Source organism: Vidua chalybeata, chromosome 3 (assembly GCF_026979565.1).
Source record: "Vidua chalybeata isolate OUT-0048 chromosome 3, bVidCha1 merged haplotype, whole genome shotgun sequence".
Classification (NCBI taxonomy): Eukaryota; Metazoa; Chordata; class Aves; order Passeriformes; family Viduidae; genus Vidua; species Vidua chalybeata.
Window position 1 is genome coordinate 57320432 of NC_071532.1, and position 18989 is coordinate 57339420.

An 18989-nucleotide genomic window follows, 5' to 3' on the forward strand; every position below is an offset into this window, starting at 1 on the left:
TTTATTTATAAAATGGAGATAAAAAGAGAGTTAGAAAATAATATATTTGAGATTAACATTAGGATTAGTATGGTGATTTTTGGGAGAACAGGGTATTAGAAAAAGGGAGTTTGAGAATCCAAATCTCTTTAGTTCTGGGTGTCTTGTTTGATGCATGAAACAATTTTTTTTAAAATATTGATAAATCTTAACTCATCTGTTGTAGTTCTGTATAAGCATTGCACTTTAAATTGCAGCTTACATGTGCTTAATATCAACTCTTTATGTTATATTGCTATTCTCAGAATAAAACATTACTATGTTCAACTGTAGTAATGGTACTGTACATGGAAACTGTTTCAGGATCTGTGCTTCAAAGTTGACTTGGGCTCTTAGTTCAGAGGAAGCCTGCTCTGTGGTTGCTCTGCATAATTGTCCTTTCCCTTCCTGTTAAAGGAAGGGTCTATGGAAAGCTTGTTTATCTCTTTCATATATTTTACAAGATTTCTTCTTATCTTGCTTTTGTAAACAGTGCTGCTTTTCAGACAAGATGTTCAGAGCTGGTATCTGTGCAGTTTTTATCCAGCTGCTTATCAGTTCCACCTTAATGGGCTTATCACGTACTCCTTGGGGCTTACATGATAGTGAATCGAAAACTCAGTTTCTCTCCCCTATTTCTATGTCTTCTTTGCCATTTGCATTCTTTGTGTTTTCTTTTTTCCCCTAGTGCAATTGCTGAGGAAAATGGCCACACTAATACACCTCAGAAAGGACTATTACCTGAAGACATCAGTGTAGCTTCTGGGGTACTTGAGGCTGTCTCAAAATCTACTCCTTCACCCCAAGTAGCGCAGGTTTCAGAAGAGCAGAATATGGTGCCTACTCCAGCAAAGAAGTCAAGCAAGGCAAAACCACAAATAGATGTGAAAGCAGAGTTGGAGAAGAGACAAGGAGGAAAGCAACTGCTGAATTTGGTGGTAATAGGTAATATTGTTAAATTACATTTCTGACAAACATAAAGTTTAAAAACTGCGTTGTTTAAAGCTGGAAGTGATACAGGAGCAAAACTGTCCTCGCTCCAGGGAAGGGAATCTCATACTGTTTTCAGTTGCATCTGCATTTTTTGGAGGGAGTACATTCAGATGTCTTTGACTTGGACAGTGAGGTTGACTTAGTGTCCCTTTGAACGTACAGAACATGTTTGGTTTGGTTTCATTTTTGCAGTGTGTTCTTTTTAGCATGATTTTAGAGGTGCTCTATGGCTCTCATGCTAAGTGACTGTTCTAATAACCTGTCTTCCTGTGTCTCTGTCTCACAGGATTATGAAGTTCTATGGATTACAGAAGCATTATCAGCACATGTGATGTTTATATATTTAGAATATTTCTTGTGCTTTACCTAAATTGCATAAATGAATAAAATTGCTGTAATATTTATTTTCTTCCACAGGACATGTTGATGCAGGCAAAAGTACTTTAATGGGTCATTTGCTCTACCTTTTGGGAAATGTGAACAAAAGAACTATGCACAAATACGAACAGGAATCTAAAAAGGCTGGTAAAGCTTCATTTGCCTATGCATGGGTCTTGGATGAAACTGGTGAAGAAAGAGAAAGGTAGAAATACATTTTGATGGGAGTTACCTTTTTTCCGTGAAAGAACAGCATTTGTTAGAAAATATTAGTCTGATAAACCTGATAAAATAAGCATTGAAATGTCGGTTCATCACATGTGACTTACATTACTTTTAAAATAAAATCTACAAATTAATTAACAATTATATTTGTATGCTTTATAAAAGGCTATATAAAAGACCATTAATTTGAAATATGACATTTAAAATTGCATTTTTATATTGAAGGAGTGAGTTTTCTGAATTGGTGTTTTTGATTGATTCTATTTTCTCTTTGCAATGAGTTTTGTATTTGAAAAAAAACTCTCTGGAGTCATCTGTAAATGTTTGGGATTTTTGGGGACTTATTGTTGGGATTTTTTGGTGACTGGAAGTAGCATACTAAAAATATCTTCTACTACAAGATGTTTTGTCCCTTGAAAGTTCCTGTCTTGATTGTCTGTAAAGGGAGATGCAGATGACTAACCCAGATACAGACATGTGAATTGTAGGTGTTTGCATTTGGTGAGATGGATCCTATCCTGTGTGTCATGCAGAACATGTGGAGGTTAGCGAGATGTGGAACTGAGTCCAAGTGTGTTGTGATCCTTCCTTGGCAATCGGGAGTTCTGCCTGTGGACTTTGTAAATGTGTAACTGCGTCTCTGTAGTCCAATACCACCTATTTTTTTAAAAACTCAGCTATGTTTCTCTTACTTTGATACCTTTTTTTTAAGAATTAAATATCAAAAGTATAACTAGTAATGATTTAAATATGCAGTTCAATTTTCATATTTTTGCTGTGCTTGTTTGGATATGGTCTAAGGGTGCATGGTAGTACTGGGAATTCTGGGAATTTTTCTTCACAACTGGATTTACTAAATGGCAGCTTTAGAGGTCTGCTCTTCCAACATGCAGATGTCCCTATGGTGAAGGCTAAATCAATGAAAGATATGAAGGGTATAATTTCATGGTTGTATTTTTAATAGCTTGCTTTATATCTCTGAAGTTTTAAAGCAGTTTTAATAGTGCACTGCATATATGCTTTATTTAAGGGGAGTAACAATGGATGTGGGTATGACCAAATTCGAGACACCAACTAAAGTAATTACACTGATGGATGCTCCAGGCCACAAGGACTTCATTCCAAATATGATCACAGGAGCTGCACAGGTAAAGATGGTCTAAAATGCTTTTTCCAATATCAGTATTATTTGTAACTTCTTCTTAAATATTTTTTTTCTTTTAAAATCTAAAATGGAATGGAATGGAATTATTGATTGTGTTAACCTATCTTTGCATTTTCTAAACTTAAAAAAGAATGTGTTTGTTAAACATTAAAGGTAGTTGCTTTTTTTGATGCTAATGTTGGGGAGGAGGGTTTTATTTAAGTAACTTAACAGTAAGTTGCAGTTTGATAAAATCACTGGAGCTTTGAAAGCTATTCAAATGTGATATATGGCTACTCAATGAGTAGTTCTGTGAAAGTCACGTCGTAGGTTAAGATTTTAAGTGATTTTGAACTTGAAGAGAAAGGATTTATAGTTCAAGCAAAACACATTTTTCTGTTTTACAGTGTATTTTATAGGGGATGAGAAAACAGATAACAAAGTTTATACAGAATGCATTTATCTTGTCAAGAGGATATTTGCAGAGACTGCATGTCACTTGTTTTAGGAACAGTAGGTGAAGTCAATAGCATTGGACACTACCCATTGAAATCAGTATGGCACTTACCAGTCTCCTATAGATTATTATTTGTGGAAATAATACCTCAGAGATGGGGAAAAAATAATGTAGTTACATTATATAAAAGAGTGATTTATTTTTTTCGCTTATAGGTACCCTTCTTTAAATAATAAAAATGATTCTCCAAGGTAGAGATTTAATAGATTTTTTTTTTTCCAAAGCTAAGCTGTGTATAGATTTTTGCTTTGTCTGTGTCATAACTGTCTGAAATACGGGCTATATCTGAAGATCTTTGTTGAGTACTTGGATGAGTACTGCTAGTATGATTTTGGATAGAGAACTGCACTATAGGAAGACTGGTTTGTCCCAAGTTCTGCTTTAGCTCTGAAGCAGAGCCCGGGTGAGAATTCAGACCTTGTGACCCAGTGGTTAGGCTGTAGAATAGTCAGAAGTTTGCAAATTATGGTGTAGTGTTTATACAGCCATCTATATGGTGGAATATGTGTTGTAGTAGTTTTATGAGTTTTAAAATTAGAACTGAATCCTTGGTTTCAGAACAGTGGAAAATATTGAATCAGATGTGCTATTTTTTTACAATTGTTATTTAAATATATTTTTTTTTTATTTTGGGAGAAAAGTAACACAGGCAGAAGTATTAAGAGAAGAGTTGAAGTCCTCCAGCAATTGTATCAGTTCAGCAGAAGACAGGGGTGACCAAATGAAGCTTGGTATCTCTGTGTTCCAGCTCTCAGGGTGATGAGGGACTGGTCTGTTCTGGAGCTTGTTAAGGAATCGCTGAAACTTTGCAACTTTCTGTTGCCTATTAGAGTAGGCTCAATGCTGAATCAATGGCTGGAATTGGGAAAACCCTTTTTGTTGTGGAGAATGCTGTTAGGAGGTGAACCCCCAGCTGCTGTTATGCAAAATGCAAATCAGCCTTATCAAGGCCAGCATCTGGCCTTTGATACAATAAGTCCTTGAGGTACTGTTTTTATAGTTTAGAAAATGCAGGATGTCTTTTTGAAGGAGAAGTTCACTGCAATGTACTTCTGAGGCTGGGAGCTCTGAGGAAATTCATCAGTTATCCTTTTCCCATTCTCACACTCCTGCTATCTCTGAGCTGTGGGGATTTCATGCCTAGGATGAGGCCAGGGATGTTCAGAATCAGGACTCTCTTCCTTTTCCTGGAATTCTGAAGCATAAACATTTAAGGAAAGGGAAAAAGTACCACTTTTTCTCCTCAGTACTCTGAAATGGTCTCACACCTGCCTGTTGACACCACTACTCTTTGTTGTTCACTTCTGTTGCTGTCGCTTAGTACGTGATGGTGATCTAACTAGCAATTACTTACCAAAGCAGGAAAAGTACAAGAAATATTAGCAGCATTTAAGGCTAACAGCAAGATCTATGTTTTTCCCAGTGCTTACATGCTGACTTTTGTGCAGTGCTGTAGACTGTTTGCACTTAATGCTTTGGCAGAGGGTTTGTCTAGGTGATGAAATAGGCTACTTTGTTTTTTGCCATCTTGTGATGTTGGTATGCTCCAGTGTGTTGAGTGGACTGTGAAGCATTCACATCCAACATACAGTCGACAGTACAGTACAACTAGTTGTCCCAGTTGTATAGTGTGGTGATTTGTTTGTAATTTTTGCAGCTTCTCGCTAAGAAGGTGTACAGACTGAGGCAGAGAGAGCTGGACATTGTGCTCATACATTGTGTTCTAAAGCTTCTGAGTATAGGCTGCTTTTGTTTAGATCTGGATAGATTGAAGGGGACAGGTTCCCCAAACCAGCAATTGTCCTTTGTTTAACCAGGAGGTGCTGGTTTATGACATAATGCCATAATATCTCACCAAAGTGGGTATGGTACAGATGGGACTGAGAAATTTCTGTTACATTTGGAGCACATCAGGATTCCTTCTGTGTGAAGTACATTTTGTGTGAAATGTTACTGACTGAGGTATTTACCCAGATTATTTCCACCTCTTAACCACTTTTTAAAAACTATTTTTAATTTGTTTTTATTTATAATGTAGGCTGATGTGGCAATTTTGGTTGTGGATGCCAGCAGAGGAGAGTTTGAGGCAGGGTTTGAGACGGGTGGACAAACTCGAGAACATGGATTATTAGTGCGCTCTCTTGGAGTGACACAGTTGGCTGTTGCAGTTAACAAAATGGACCAGGTACACATTTAGTTTCTTCATTTAAGTCAAGGGTTTCTGTCTAGATTTGTAGATATTAAGGATCAGTATTGTGAAAGTTATAGTAAAGCACTGCTCTTAGCTTTCCAACTCTGTCCCTTATGTTTAGACTTTACGATGCTGTTCTTTTTATTTATGGGTGTGTTTTCAGAGTACACAGAAGGTTAATTTTTGTGCTAAAATGAGTATGGGTCCCAAATTTTGTGGAAATTTGACATAACAGTTGATCTCAGTGGAATCTGTAAGATCATCTTGGTGGTCATTTAGGTCAAGACCTCAATAGTTTTATTTAAATGTGTAAAGTGTGTTAAAGATTACTATTTATGTTTTAAATTACTACTGTAGTGACTATATCTTGCTGAATCTGAATTTTGTGTAAACTTAAAAAAAAAGTTACTGTTAAAATTAAAAGGGCTTGCAATTTTAGTGGTGTTTGTGATCAGCAATTGCTAATGTGTATGCTCTTATATATTCAAGTATGAATGCACCTGGAAATCTCATGTTTATAAATATACATCTGTTTCTACTACAGAATTGATGACATGCAGCTGTATGTTCAAGTCATGGTTAAAAATCTATCATTTTATTATCATATCCTAATCTGTGTTTTATTTTAGGTCAATTGGCAACAGGAAAGATTTCAGGAAATTACAAGTAAGCTCGGCCAATTTCTTAAGCAAGCTGGCTTTAAGGTAATATATTTGTGAGGGCTTTGTTGCTTTGTTCAAGCATTTGGGTGGGATGAGCTTTTTCTAAAGTCAGGTTATTTTGTGTCACTTTCCTGCTACTGCTACATGCACATAATGTAGCAGATGCCTTTTCTTCCTGGTAGGGTGACATTGAGTCCTGCATAAGGGTAGTCAGTTCTTTAATACCCTTTGTGTCATCATCTTTGTTTAGGTCTGTTGAGACTTTGGGGTACTCAGATCACTTGTAGTTTCTTGGGATTGTTGTCTACAAAGCAGAAGAGACCAAGAATTGTCTATTTTAATGTTCAGGATTACATGAATGACAGTAGAGTGTTTTATACTGGAGCAGGTATCAGTGTGGATTATGAGCTCATGAGAACTCTCCTCTCATGTTTTCTAAGTTCCAGCTACTATTCATTTATACTGGCTGTCGTCTTCCTGCAATCCCTATGCATAAAGTAGCAATTCAAACCAAAGTTTTCCTGTCAAACATGGAGGAGTTTATTACCTAAACTCAGTTTCTAGTTGTCATATTTAATCATCTCCAACTCTTTGCTGGAGCAGAGTGATCAGGCAAGAGGTAACCACAAAGGAATCCACTGATAATCAGCCTTCTCCAGGAGAAATACAAATTTGACAGCTATTCTTTTAAAGTTTAGATGCATAACATTCAAAAAATGCACCTCTTGCTTCTGCTAGGAGATTCTGTTGTTCATGTATGCTTCACATCCGTTTGTTTTCTTCATTAGGAATCAGATGTGGCTTATATCCCAACAAGTGGCCTTGGTGGTGAAAATCTAGTCACAAGGGGTCAGTCAAGTGACCTTACACAATGGTATAAAGGAAAGTGTTTGTTGGAGCAAATTGGTAAGTGCAATGTTCCTCATTTAAAATAACACCTCTTAGTCCTGTGTGTGTTAAAACTTCTATTTTGGGGAAAAAATGAGACAAAGTCAATGGAATGCAACATAATTAATTTCTCTAACAGAGAAGTTGCTGAGATAGTTATTACATACAGACATTCTAAAAGATCTTACCAATTTATTTGCAGATTCTTTCAAGCCACCACAGAGATCAGTGGATAAACCATTTAGACTGTGTGTTGCTGATGTTTTTAAAGGTTGGTTGTTTTTATAATGTTTTTACCATCATTTCACTGATATTTAACACAAGTGTTAAAAATTGCTCTCAAAATAAGACTTAAAGTTGGAACTTCATGTGTAGTCCTAGACCAGAATAGGACATTTTCAAGTTCTATTCCTTGCCAAATTTTAAATAGTACTGCTGAAGGTGAAACACCCTGGAAAAGGAATGGAAGAAACTAATCTGCATGACCAATTATTTGTCTGTGTAATGAGTTCATGGTTCTGTGGGACAGAATTTGGGACTTGCCCAAACTGGTTCTGCTGGACTAAATCAATATTTCTCAAACTTTTTATGAGTGTGGCTTTGGGCTCTTTTGCTTTCCAGTCCTAGATTTTAAACAAGTTTGTCTTGTTCCTTTTCTGTTCATTGTTGTAGATGTGAATAATGATATGTTCCTTAATTTTTGTATAAAAATTTGGGCAGATGAGGTGGAAGAAAATAGTGGTGGTGGTGAGACTGTTACAACCAGCCAAGGATTTAAGGCAGTGAGCTATTCCCTAGCATTAATAAAGATAGGAACAGCAAGAACTATAACCAGTTCTTACTTTGATTGTCTGGTGAAAATAGAGTGCCTTGAGCCTGTAAGATTTTCATGGTAAGCTTGATTTTTTTTCCATTTAGTCATTTACAATTGCAAGTAACTTAGAAGAAATAAGGCTTCTAGACTCAGCGCATTTGAAACATTCTGTAGGTCCCTTGAGAAACATTGCAAACCAAATGACAGCATGATTTTAACTGTTGTAAATATTTGTAATCAAATATGATTATTGAAATTCATATTTTAAGAAATTTTGCTTTCTATTTAGATGTTTCTAGGGGAAGTACAAAAAATCAGATTGAAATACTGATTGTAAGTAGTATAAGCCTGGAAATACCAGGTTGTGCAATTTTCATGTGGGCCTTTGAGAAAACACTAGATATTGTGCATGCTGATTTAACTGAAGCCATAATGCTAAATATTGAAGAGTTGCATAGGAAATTACCCTAGTGTGATATCACTGGTTTTGCCATCTATGCCATCTCTGTGTTTATTTTTATCTCTTTATTTTCATGAGCTGTGGGAGAATGTGTTAGGATTATTGATTGAGATCTTTCAAAATAATATATCACAGCTTTTCAGCTGCAATAATAATTTTTGGGTTGAGCAAAGTTTCACAAAATGAGCAGTTTTGACTACATCTATTTTGCTAAAGTATGCAAAAAATAATGACTTTGGAAGGGACTCAATTTACATATAGAGGGTTTATCACTAAATGCGGCCTTTTAGGTGTTTTTGTAGACTATTTTTTCTTACGTTATGATCTCAAAACTTAATCAACTTTGATGCCACCAGAGGAAGTAGGTGCAGATACAAGTACATGAAGCAACAGTTGTTCTCAGCTCTGTTCCAGTACCTGTGCATGCTCAGGAGGAACTGTCCATAGAAATGTGTAAAAAGTGAGAGTGCTGAGTGTACTCCTATATAGTTTGGAAAACCCCTTTCTCTATTAAGGCTGCTCACATATATGATTCACCTGCCTCAGCCAGCTTTTAGCTGTTATCCTCCACAGTCCTTCTAATATTCATTCTCTCCAGGCCAGCTATACTATCTCTTGATCTGAGAGGTCCCTGTAAATCCCTTTGCTGCTGCATCAGTCCCCACCTACCATATTATAATTCTGTCTAGGTTATGACTGTTATGACCCTAAAATGCCTTGTCCACCAACCAAATCCTAAGTACAAACAAGATGTTCTGGCAGAACCCAAATACCATGATGCACAGAAATTGGGCCATTTTTTATGCCCTGATTCTGTCCCCCACTGTCCATTTTGCACTTGAACTGATTTCAGGGGGAACTGAAGGAACTTCAGCCTTTTAAGAAAGCAATCAGCATGGGAGTTGGTGAAGCTTCAAAGACCACATTGGTTTACCAAGCCAAACCAGGTGATGATGTGAACAAAAGATAAATGGTTCTTGATTGTGCTTGGGAGTGGTTGAGAACCTGGAATGAGGTTATATTTTTGGTTGCCACAAGTGCTTGCAAAGCCAACTTCAGGTTGTTTTGTGTACTGTATTGAGGTGGTGTCTGTAACATGACTTGTGTATTCTTTTTCTAGCCAGTACCAGCTTTGACAGTTTTCTGTTTGACATTTGATGTCATCTATTAATTATCTGTGTTTCATCTCATTTGCTGGAATGAATAGAGGAAAATTAGCATGCAGGCATACTGGTAATATTTTTCCAATAGAAAGATTCATTACACAAAAGCATTCATCAGTATCTGTGGTGAATGCAAAGAGCAAGTCAGTAGTAAGTGACCTCAGAATTTGAGATCAACTTGTTCTTTTAAATTCAGCTTTTAATTAGAGTCACAAAATACTAAGATGCTTGCTTATATTGCTGAATTCTGATGTTCAGCAAAAGATTATTTGTTGCTTGTATGGATACTGAAAATGTCATTGTAGAATCAGTTCAGAGAGTTGTTTTTAAACACACCTGCAAACACATGCTAAGAAGATGAGGCATTTGTTAAGGTGTATGTGCATAAATGTCCATGTGTAGCATATCTGTGGAAAATAACTGGCATATAATTCAAATGATGAACAGACTGTTAGGACATCGAAGATGAAAACTTTGCAGATCTTTTATTCAGAAATACTTAAATTTAGCCAATTATAACAGTTTCTCATATTTATTACTATATTAAATAGTACTGAATCATTCTTTGACTTTTCCAGGAGTAAAAGTAATATACAGACAGAGTGTGTAGGATTCTGACTCAGTTAAACAGTAAATGGCATAGGAATTTGCACCTGTATGCATGAGAATTATTATGAGAAGTCTGTCATATTCCTTTTATCTGTAATTATAGTGAGAAAGTGCTGAATTAAATAATATTGCTAGAAATTAAGGGGTTTAGTCTAATACTGAAAAAACTAAAAAATACTTCTTTATGTACCTACATTTGTTTAAAGAAGAATATTTCTTGCTTAGTTCTGAAAAACATAAGATCTAGAGGTTTTGAATTTAATGTTTCATTTTCATTATGATGCACAGCTGGCTAACTTGCAAGTACTGAACACTCTGCTGAGAAGGGAAAAAAAATCTTCATTATATTAAAAACTTGTCTAGGCATTGCTGAAGGATTAACTTCTGATGGGAAACTGACTATATTATGAAGTCTTTTGAAATTGTTGCTGTGTTTATTGCAGACCAAGGTTCAGGATTTTGTGTGACTGGTAAAATAGAAGCAGGCTATATTCAGGTTGGAGAACGACTTCTGGCAATGCCTCCCAATGAAACTTGCACTGCAAAAGGTACAGTCTTCAGAAGCGTGTTTACTTTCAGGTCAATACTGGGCTAGAAACAGTTACTGAAATGGTAACAGACTGTCAAACTGATACTAACTGTCAAACATAAATTGTGAAAGCATAAAACGAATTTCTTTAGATGTGACTGTGTCTGTATAAATATGTCTGTGAAGAGTATGTGAAATCTTGCATGCTTTTTTTTACCCTATCAGATAATCCAAATGTTATAGCCTTGTGGCTTTAGACATTGCTTTATGAAGAGCCTGTAAAAACATTTGAGTTCCAGCAATGTCTATAAAGATATTCAGTACAGGAATCATTAGTATTCAGCTTTACTGTGGAGTGTTTCTGCTGTTAGGAAGTGTGAGGATGTTGAACAAGCTTTAGAAATTAATCTTATTAATTGGTTGTGAAAAAGCTTGAGAATAAAGTCATCACTCCTGTTTGATGTTGTAAGATTTGTCACTGATCCTTTCATAGTATCAAACTTTCAGGATATAGTTGTCTTGAACAGCTAGAAAATAGAAGAAAATTTGATTTAAATTTCAATGTATTTGATTTCTGGAAAGAAATAGCTAGACATTAAGTGCTTAGCTGTTTCCTAATTAAGCTTGCTGTCTTTGTACTGCAGAGTTGGTTTTGCTTCATATTCAAATAGAAAGATAAAATTACGATTTTCCTACATTGGCCAGTGAATAAAAAATTGAGTCCTTGAGATATGAATAGGTTTTTGTATCTAAGTATTTATCCTGAATACAGCAATGTGTTGGTTTGGTTGTCTGTTCTGTTCCAAACCCAGCTTGTTCAATGCTAATTTGGGAAGCTCTTCAGTCTATCAATTTACACAGTTCTATGCACATTATTCACATGCACAGGAATGTTACAAAAATGTGGATAAATTTGGGTAGCAGACCACTGTAGTCACTTCTCTGTGTGGGGAGTGGAGGAAGTACCATGGAAACAGATGTATTTTGTCTGAGTATCTCCTGCAGCACAATTCTATGGTTTTTCTTTTGTACTGCCTCTCCTATGACTGAAATGCAAATGAAGGTTGGGCATATAAGTTAGACATATAAGCATATTAAGCATTTACTATTTATATTCAATATAAACAAGTCATAATTCAATTTAACATATGGTATTTACTTAAGGTAGTGTGCACATTAGGATTCGAGATGTTCATTTCAAGAGGCCGAATTTCTTTCATTCTGTGATAATGACAGATATATCAATAATTATCAGCACTGCTTAAAAAATTATACTTAACGTGATTATACTTCAATCATGCTTTCTGGCATGTTTTTGGCAAGTGGTTTTGGGAACAAATCTGCAAGTCAAGACGTACAATCTGCAGCAAAATAGAACTAGATCCTATAAATATATGCAGTATTTCTAAAAAACCAGGATTTTTCTTTCTCTCAGTGTCCACCAGAAACCTCAGGATGTTCAATCAGAGCTAAATAGTCTTGCCCTCATCCATCAGGCAGGTAGTCTTTTAAAGAAATTAAAATACATTAAAATCAGAATGAAATTGCACATAAAGGTGCTTTCTAATAGACATGATGTTGCGAACGGAAGGCTTCAGTTACGCTTTTTTATGAAAGAGTCAGCAAACCCACTCAAGGTAAATGAAAGTTGACACAGTACCATTAAAGTATATGAAAGATGCGGTCTAGGGTGTGCGTGTGCCTCAAAGGATGGGTGGGGCAGATATGGAGATATTAGTACTACAGCGTTTTCAGGATTGCGTCATCTGTGCTGGTGACAAGGGCCAGGTCCCCTCCTCTGGCTCGAATAAGGCCATGTTATGGTGCAGGGTGTGGTGAGAGAGAATAGTGAATCCTCACCAAGGGGAAAGAAAAGCTTCCTCAGTCTTCTCAGTTAAAAAGCTTTTACTCTCAACCCATTCATACTGAAAATTGATGAGTAATGGTTGATGAAGCACAAATGGCCCAAACAGAGCTGTTTGTTTGTAGCTCAGAACCTAGGTACTTCACTGTGAGGTTCTGTTCTTACTCATTTCCAGGAATCACACTGCACGATGAACCAGTTGATTGGGCTGCAGCAGGAGATCACGTTAGTCTCACTTTGACCGGCATGGATATCATCAAAATCAAGTGAGCAAAACTGGGTTTCAGTCTAAGTAACGGTTTGTTTTTAATGAAAAGCTGTATAACTATTATACTGGGCTATATTACAGCGGTTTACTTGAAGAATGATGTGGCTACCAGGATATTTAAAACCAAAGTGATGCATATCACCTGGCTTGCATGTACAAACGTTGGAAACATCTGCTGCATGTGCAACGGCAGCCTCAGAAGAATACTGTCAGTTTCCATCCTTTGTCCTAGTGCTGACACCAGTAACCTTCCAAGCCATTTTCTTTTAGACTACCCCTTGGACATTTTAATTGCCAAATAAATGAAACCCATGTTGCTAAATAAAACAAAATTTTTAAAGAACTTCTCAAATTATCAATTATTCTAACAGGACACATGCAAACAACTGTCATTTTGTACTAAGTTAATCTGTAAAAGTGGAATTGATGTTTCTTCAACACATTTAGCTACTTGTAAGATTTATTTTCCTAAATGTTTTACTAAGGGGTGGTCTTAATAGTGAGGTGCAGCAAATCTCTTCTTGTCTTTCCCAGTCTGTAGGATTCATGCTAAGCATTAGCCTCAAGCTTTTAAGTGGCAGTTGTTGTTCAGGCCAGATAATTGGATCCACAATTTGTTCACCTTTTTTACATTTCAGTTGGACTTGAGACAGCAAACTTTCAAGCTACTCTTTGAAAATCTCCTTGCATTGATAGTTTTTCAAATCTATGCTCTGATTTAAGGGAAAAGTACAGGTATTCTCTGTTGGCCATTTCATAGTGGGGTGGGATTCTGAGTGGTGAAAGGTTGAGGGAAGTCTTGTTCTAGTTGATGAATGAAGTCTGAATTTGTTACCTTGATGTCATTCGTCTTTTGGAGATATGTTAGGGTCGTCAAAAAAAGTTATGAATTTTCAAGTCCTCTTGATATTGATGAAATTTTATGTATATGTTTAATCATGCTGTTTTTTCTCTTCCGTCATGTTTACCTGTGTGGGATTAATTTTCCTTTCATTTCCGATGGCTAAAACTAGCCCCTGTGAAAAAGCTATGTCTAGTCTACTTACCAACTTGTAACAAGCAGCAGCTTTCTTGTGATTCCAAGTAGAATTTTTTTGAAAATGAGTGTTGCTGAAATCTCAGGTTTTGAATTGTGATCATGATGTCCCCTTATTATCCAGAAAATACTTGAGCCACAGGCAGCAGTACTGCAATTTTGGGCACCCTGCAGTATTTTATGCTGTTGAACGGAAACCCTGAATCTCTGAATGAAAGTCTAATTCTTAAAAATATCTACGCACAGGAAACAATGACATTTTCAGAAACTGATTAGCAATGGACGTAATTGTTCACTGAACTAGACAGAGCCCTTCATGCATACACACAAAATAAGGTAGACATTGTCTAGGAACGCATTTTGTTACAGGCTTCAGTATAGTGTTCCTGGATATCCACACACCTACACCCCTGCACCACCCTTCTTATATTAAAGTAGTGTTGCTTTTCCTTTGCTTGTCTTAATCACTGCCCTAGAAAAGGAAAATTATTTAACACTTCTATGTCAAGAGATATCTGTTTGATTTTTTTTGTTTTTTGTTTTTTGTTCTCTTTTCTAGTGTGGGCTGTGTATTTTGTGATCCCAAGGAACCCATAAAAGTTTGCACTCGGTTCAGAGCTCGGGTTCTCATCTTCAATATTGAGGTTCCAATCACTAAAGGATTTCCTGTAAGTCTCTGTGAAAACTGTGTTCATGGCAGGTTGCTCAGAGCTTTTCCTCTCTATGTTTGACCTCCTGAATACAAGATACAGTCAGAATCCAGAAGTGGTTCTGTCTCTCCAGAGGAAACAGATTCTTCTGTAATTTGAAGAGGATACTGTACCTGTTTATTCTTACTGGCTTTTGATACATAGCTGAGCCATTTCAGAGAATGTGAGTTCCACCACAGCTAGGCTTTAGAAGCTTGCATCTTGTGGAAATACAAAGATGCACTTAAGTGTAAGATACCTTTTAAGATACTTTTTAAAATAAATAAAATACCAGTTCATGCTACAGAACTGCACTGAGGTGGCAAAAGCAAAACACTGAAGGATGAAAAATGTATTTATGGTGACATAAAATATGGCCTTTGTGTCATACCAGTTGTGATCACAAAGTTTAGAAACTAGGAACAGTTACTGGATGTGAGGCACACACTCCTGTGAGAGAAGTTTTACAAGTATTTGTTTTTAAAAAATCAGTCTTAAAGCAAGCTGCTGTTTTCAGCTATTAATACCTAGGATTGCTGGTTATTATAGGATGTTTAATAACTGCAAAAATATTTTCAGGTGCTTTTACACTATCAAACAGTAAGTGAACCTGCTACTATTACAAGACTGTTGAGTGTTCTGCACAAAAGTACTGGTGAAGTGACAAAGAAAAAACCTAAGTAAGTGTTATGAATAGTTAATAATTACTCAAGAAATGGGTTGATGTTTAATACACAGTATATCAAACAGGTTCTACTATTAATCAATTGTATGTTATAAGAATATGCTTTTATTGTTTTAGTTGGTTTCATGTTTGGATTTCAATGTGCTTTGCAAACTGAAAAATCTCCTGCCCTCTTGATAACTGCAGAGCACCTGAGAAGTACAGTGATTTAGTTCTAAGGTCACTTGCATAATTGGGAATGAATCCTAGATCAGCAGCTCTTAACTTAAAGGAGATTTTTTCTTCCTCTCTTTTTTTTTTTTTTTTTTTTTTTTTTTTTTGAAACAGTATTTCTTCTTTGACTGTTCAAGCATGGGATCCTTATATAATTCTGGAGATGGCTAACTGCCTAAAACACACTTGACTAGACAATGTGTCAGTGCAAAAGAAATTTAGGGAATCTTCCCATACAACTACAGTAACAGCCCTTTAGTTATTTAAAATAATATTTTTAAATTAATATAGAAATGCTATTTGAGACATACAACATTTTCAGAATAATCCTTTTCCAGAAATTTCATGGCTGAAACTGTTGCAGACTTCTACAAAGTAATGAATGGGCTCTTTAGTTGTGGGGTTGAAACAAGACTTGATTTCAACTTGACATGAAAAAACAGGTGTTAATGAGATAATTAGCTTCAAAAACAATTTGTTAAATGCTGTGATAAGTGCCAAGAAGTTTTTGAAGAAAACTTAGATGCCTTATTAAAATGTATACTCCAAGCAAATGAGTTTTCAGTCTCATGGCTTGGGTTATACTTGAAATCAAGTTTGATAATTGTACTCTAGACTTTCTAAAATAATTTTTCCCGTTTGTTCATTGTTCTTTTCTTCATTGATCCGTGCATACATTTCTAATAGAGTTTTCTGCTTTTTTACCTGCAGGTTCTTGGCTAAAGGCCAGAATGCTCTAATAGAACTACAAACTCAAAGACCTGTTGCTCTAGAGTTGTACAAAGATTTTAAAGAGCTGGGGAGATTTATGTTACGCTACAGTGGTTCCACTATTGCTGCAGGAGTTGTTACAGAGGTATGACATTTTTGTAATAGACTTTCTGTACTGCAGAGGACCTGTTTTACACCCTCTAGCCCAAAGAGTGATTTTTTTTCTGCTAAAAAAGAGACAGTGCTGCAGGAAGATGTGAGGAAATCTTGTAATGATTCTGTTTAATTTGTTAGCAGTAAAAATTACTGTGTTTAGAATTTCCCCTCTTTCCCGTTGAGTTGAAATACATCAGTCTCTTGAAATCTGTCTGTATGAATATACTGGAAGCAATTTCTAAATAAGAAGTGTTGGCCAACCTTTGTCTAGGTTGGGTCCAACATATTTTTCTGTTATAGCTAAAGACAATTGTACATTTGATTCTTACTGATGCCAAAAACCATTTTCTGATCCTCTGCGAGAGGAAGCAAAGACTGTGGGGCCAAACATAAATGTTCTATCTTCTACTAGAAGCAAAAAATGTGAATGTCCCTCTATCTGTCCCTTTAAGAAATCTTGTGCATTAACCAAGTTCTGGTACTGAGAACTTAAGCCTGAGTCATTTAATGTCAAAACTTAGAATTTGAGCATGAGCATTTCTGGTTTCTCCTTGTATGCGTATGAATGATGTGCTAGGTCAGTCAGAGGCCTTATGGATGTATAATGCTCCTAAAAATCTGTCTGGTCTTAAATAAGATCCATAAATAGGATGGATTGAACATATTTTTCATTAAATTTGAGATGACTGGGATTCTATTTAGATCTGCAATATTTAGAGCTAGATCAATGTTTGTAGAATTGAGACTAAATAAACTCTTTGATATGTTATTTGGGAATTGCTATTTTTGTACTTGTTTTCTTGTTCCGAGAATTTAAGTGGAAAAGGAATTATTTTTTCCACGACTATATAATACAGAAAAACACTGAGATCATTTTACACTCGGTACTTAATTTTTCACCATAGGGTTTTTTCCGTTTGCTTGTATTTTTAGATTAAAGAATGACAGTGGTGACAGAATTTCCACCGTCCAAGCAAAACTCAATCAGATATCCAAACTTCTATGTAAGAATCCAGTTATTTCAGTTGAAGGAACAAGTGCAATTAACTGGGGAGAAGATGGTGGTGACAAAAGTCGAATTGTGTGAGACATCTGGGGATCCCTTCATCAGTCTCTCCTGCTGCAGAACAAGATGCCAACTGACAAGGAACTGCAAGTGTTGGACTTCTTGATCTCAAGAATCTCATGAGTTTCTCCATGTGGAACTTAGCCCTTAGAGAAGTTGATGGAAAAATATTAGAAAGCTGAATTAGAGAAAAAGACGATGAATTATCATGAAACAAACTCCTTACTTCCAGACATAAATTGTTTACATATTTTCTTTGATTGCTTTTTTGCTGCACATTAATTCAGTAACTTTATTGGTCTAAAATATTTTTAGGTTTGAGTTGAATGCATATTCAGGGAAAAAAAAAAACTATTTACCTTGTTTTCAAGAGAATGGCATGTAGTATTATCATGGGATTGTTTTCCCTGTCCCAAAATTTATTTAAGAAAAAAGAAATTTTCTTTTGCTGTGTAGTAGAAGCTGTGCCAACTTTGGCTAATTTTATTTTTTAAACAGTAAGAATAATAAAATTAATTTGTCTGAGCATTTTTGTCTCCCTCATCTTTTGTTACTTAAACACTCCTAAATTGTGTTAAATCATTCTTTACTTACCATAACTGAGAAGTTTCAGAGTAAATTTATGACTTAAAATGCGAAACTGGCATCTAACTTGGCTTTCTGAAGAAATAATTTCAGTTTTTCCCATGTTACTCAGTGCAGCCACTTCACATACACATCTCTTTCATCCAGACTTAGGGCTCTTTTGAACAAAGGCTGACAGTTTAATCTTGCGGTGTCTGCTAAAGCCTAATTGTGCTGACTTACGCCTGTAAGTCCTTCCTGCTTTTCAGTAATGGGGCAGATGAAACCTCCCAGCTGAAAAGAGGGTCCTTCTGCCACCTCCAGCTCAGGACAGACACATTTTACTACAACTTGGAAGTTATGTTGGTAGGAATTTTGAGATGACCTCAGGTATTTCAGGACCTGTATGTGAGTGCAGAGTGGAGACAATTCACCTTTGCCCCGAGTTAGTAGTGGCAGGAGCTGAAGCACTCGCTCCAGAGCATCAGTCTAGGGGATTAACCGAAGTAAAGCTGTGTCCAGAGTAGTGAAGAACACAAAAATGCTATAGTTCTTATTTAGTTCACAGTTCTGTATGGTCTGTACCTACTCTTCCCACATAATTTTTTTTGGTAGATAACTTTTTTTGCCCTTAGGTACTTTAGCCCAAATTCAGCAGCTACCTGCACTTGACCACATAGTTGAATTGTACTGTTGACCACATAATTGAATTGTACTGTTGAATTGTACTGTACAATCAGCAATGCTTTATGTAGAAATGACTTCTGTAAAAGCTTATGAATCTGAAATACCTGCAAACTGTTACTGCCAAGTTTATGAATTACCACTATTTCTTTTGTCTTTTTATAGACCAAAAATTGCACTTCAATATTTATCAGTTTCAACATGCCACTGTGAAGGTTTAGGTACCCTTGTTGGATTCCAGAGATTTTATACTGTCAATCTCCTGCATTGAACCGGTTCCACTTGAGCTTGCCTTCAAACTTTGAAAATGTTTAGGTTGCCCTTGAGTCAGGGAGCAGTTACAGTCTTCAGTTCTAAGATTTGCATAAATTCCTTACTGTTTATGGACAAGGGTGAACCTCTGATAACTCTTCTCACACATGTTTGGATTAAATTTTGAGGCTCACTTTTCTGTGATGACTG

General features: G+C 36.1%; 1 protein-coding gene across 7 annotated transcripts in view; it reads left to right on the plus strand.

Annotated features, from left to right (window-relative positions):
- Positions 1–17807, plus strand: part of HBS1L (HBS1 like translational GTPase) — a 59444-nt gene extending 41637 nt beyond the window's left edge. For 3 of the 7 annotated variants that reach the window (XM_053937054.1, XM_053937052.1, XM_053937059.1), the window contains 13 exons: positions 707–963; positions 1429–1594; positions 2645–2762; positions 5314–5460; positions 6096–6170; positions 6917–7034; positions 7219–7287; positions 10506–10610; positions 12631–12721; positions 14319–14427; positions 15028–15128; positions 16058–16202; positions 17147–17807. In XM_053937054.1, coding sequence (XP_053793029.1) covers positions 707–963; positions 1429–1594; positions 2645–2762; positions 5314–5460; positions 6096–6170; positions 6917–7034; positions 7219–7287; positions 10506–10610; positions 12631–12721; positions 14319–14427; positions 15028–15128; positions 16058–16202; positions 17147–17158 — 1513 coding nt within the window. In that variant the 3' untranslated portion in view covers positions 17159–17807. Of the gene's footprint in view, positions 1–706; positions 964–1428; positions 1595–2644; positions 2763–5313; positions 5461–6095; positions 6171–6916; positions 7035–7218; positions 7288–10505; positions 10611–12630; positions 12722–14318; positions 14428–15027; positions 15129–16057; positions 16209–17146 lie in introns of those variants that run through there. The other 4 variants (XM_053937060.1, XM_053937053.1, XM_053937055.1 and 1 more) reach the window with 2 other exon arrangements.
- Positions 17808–18989: the final 1182 nt, after the last annotated feature.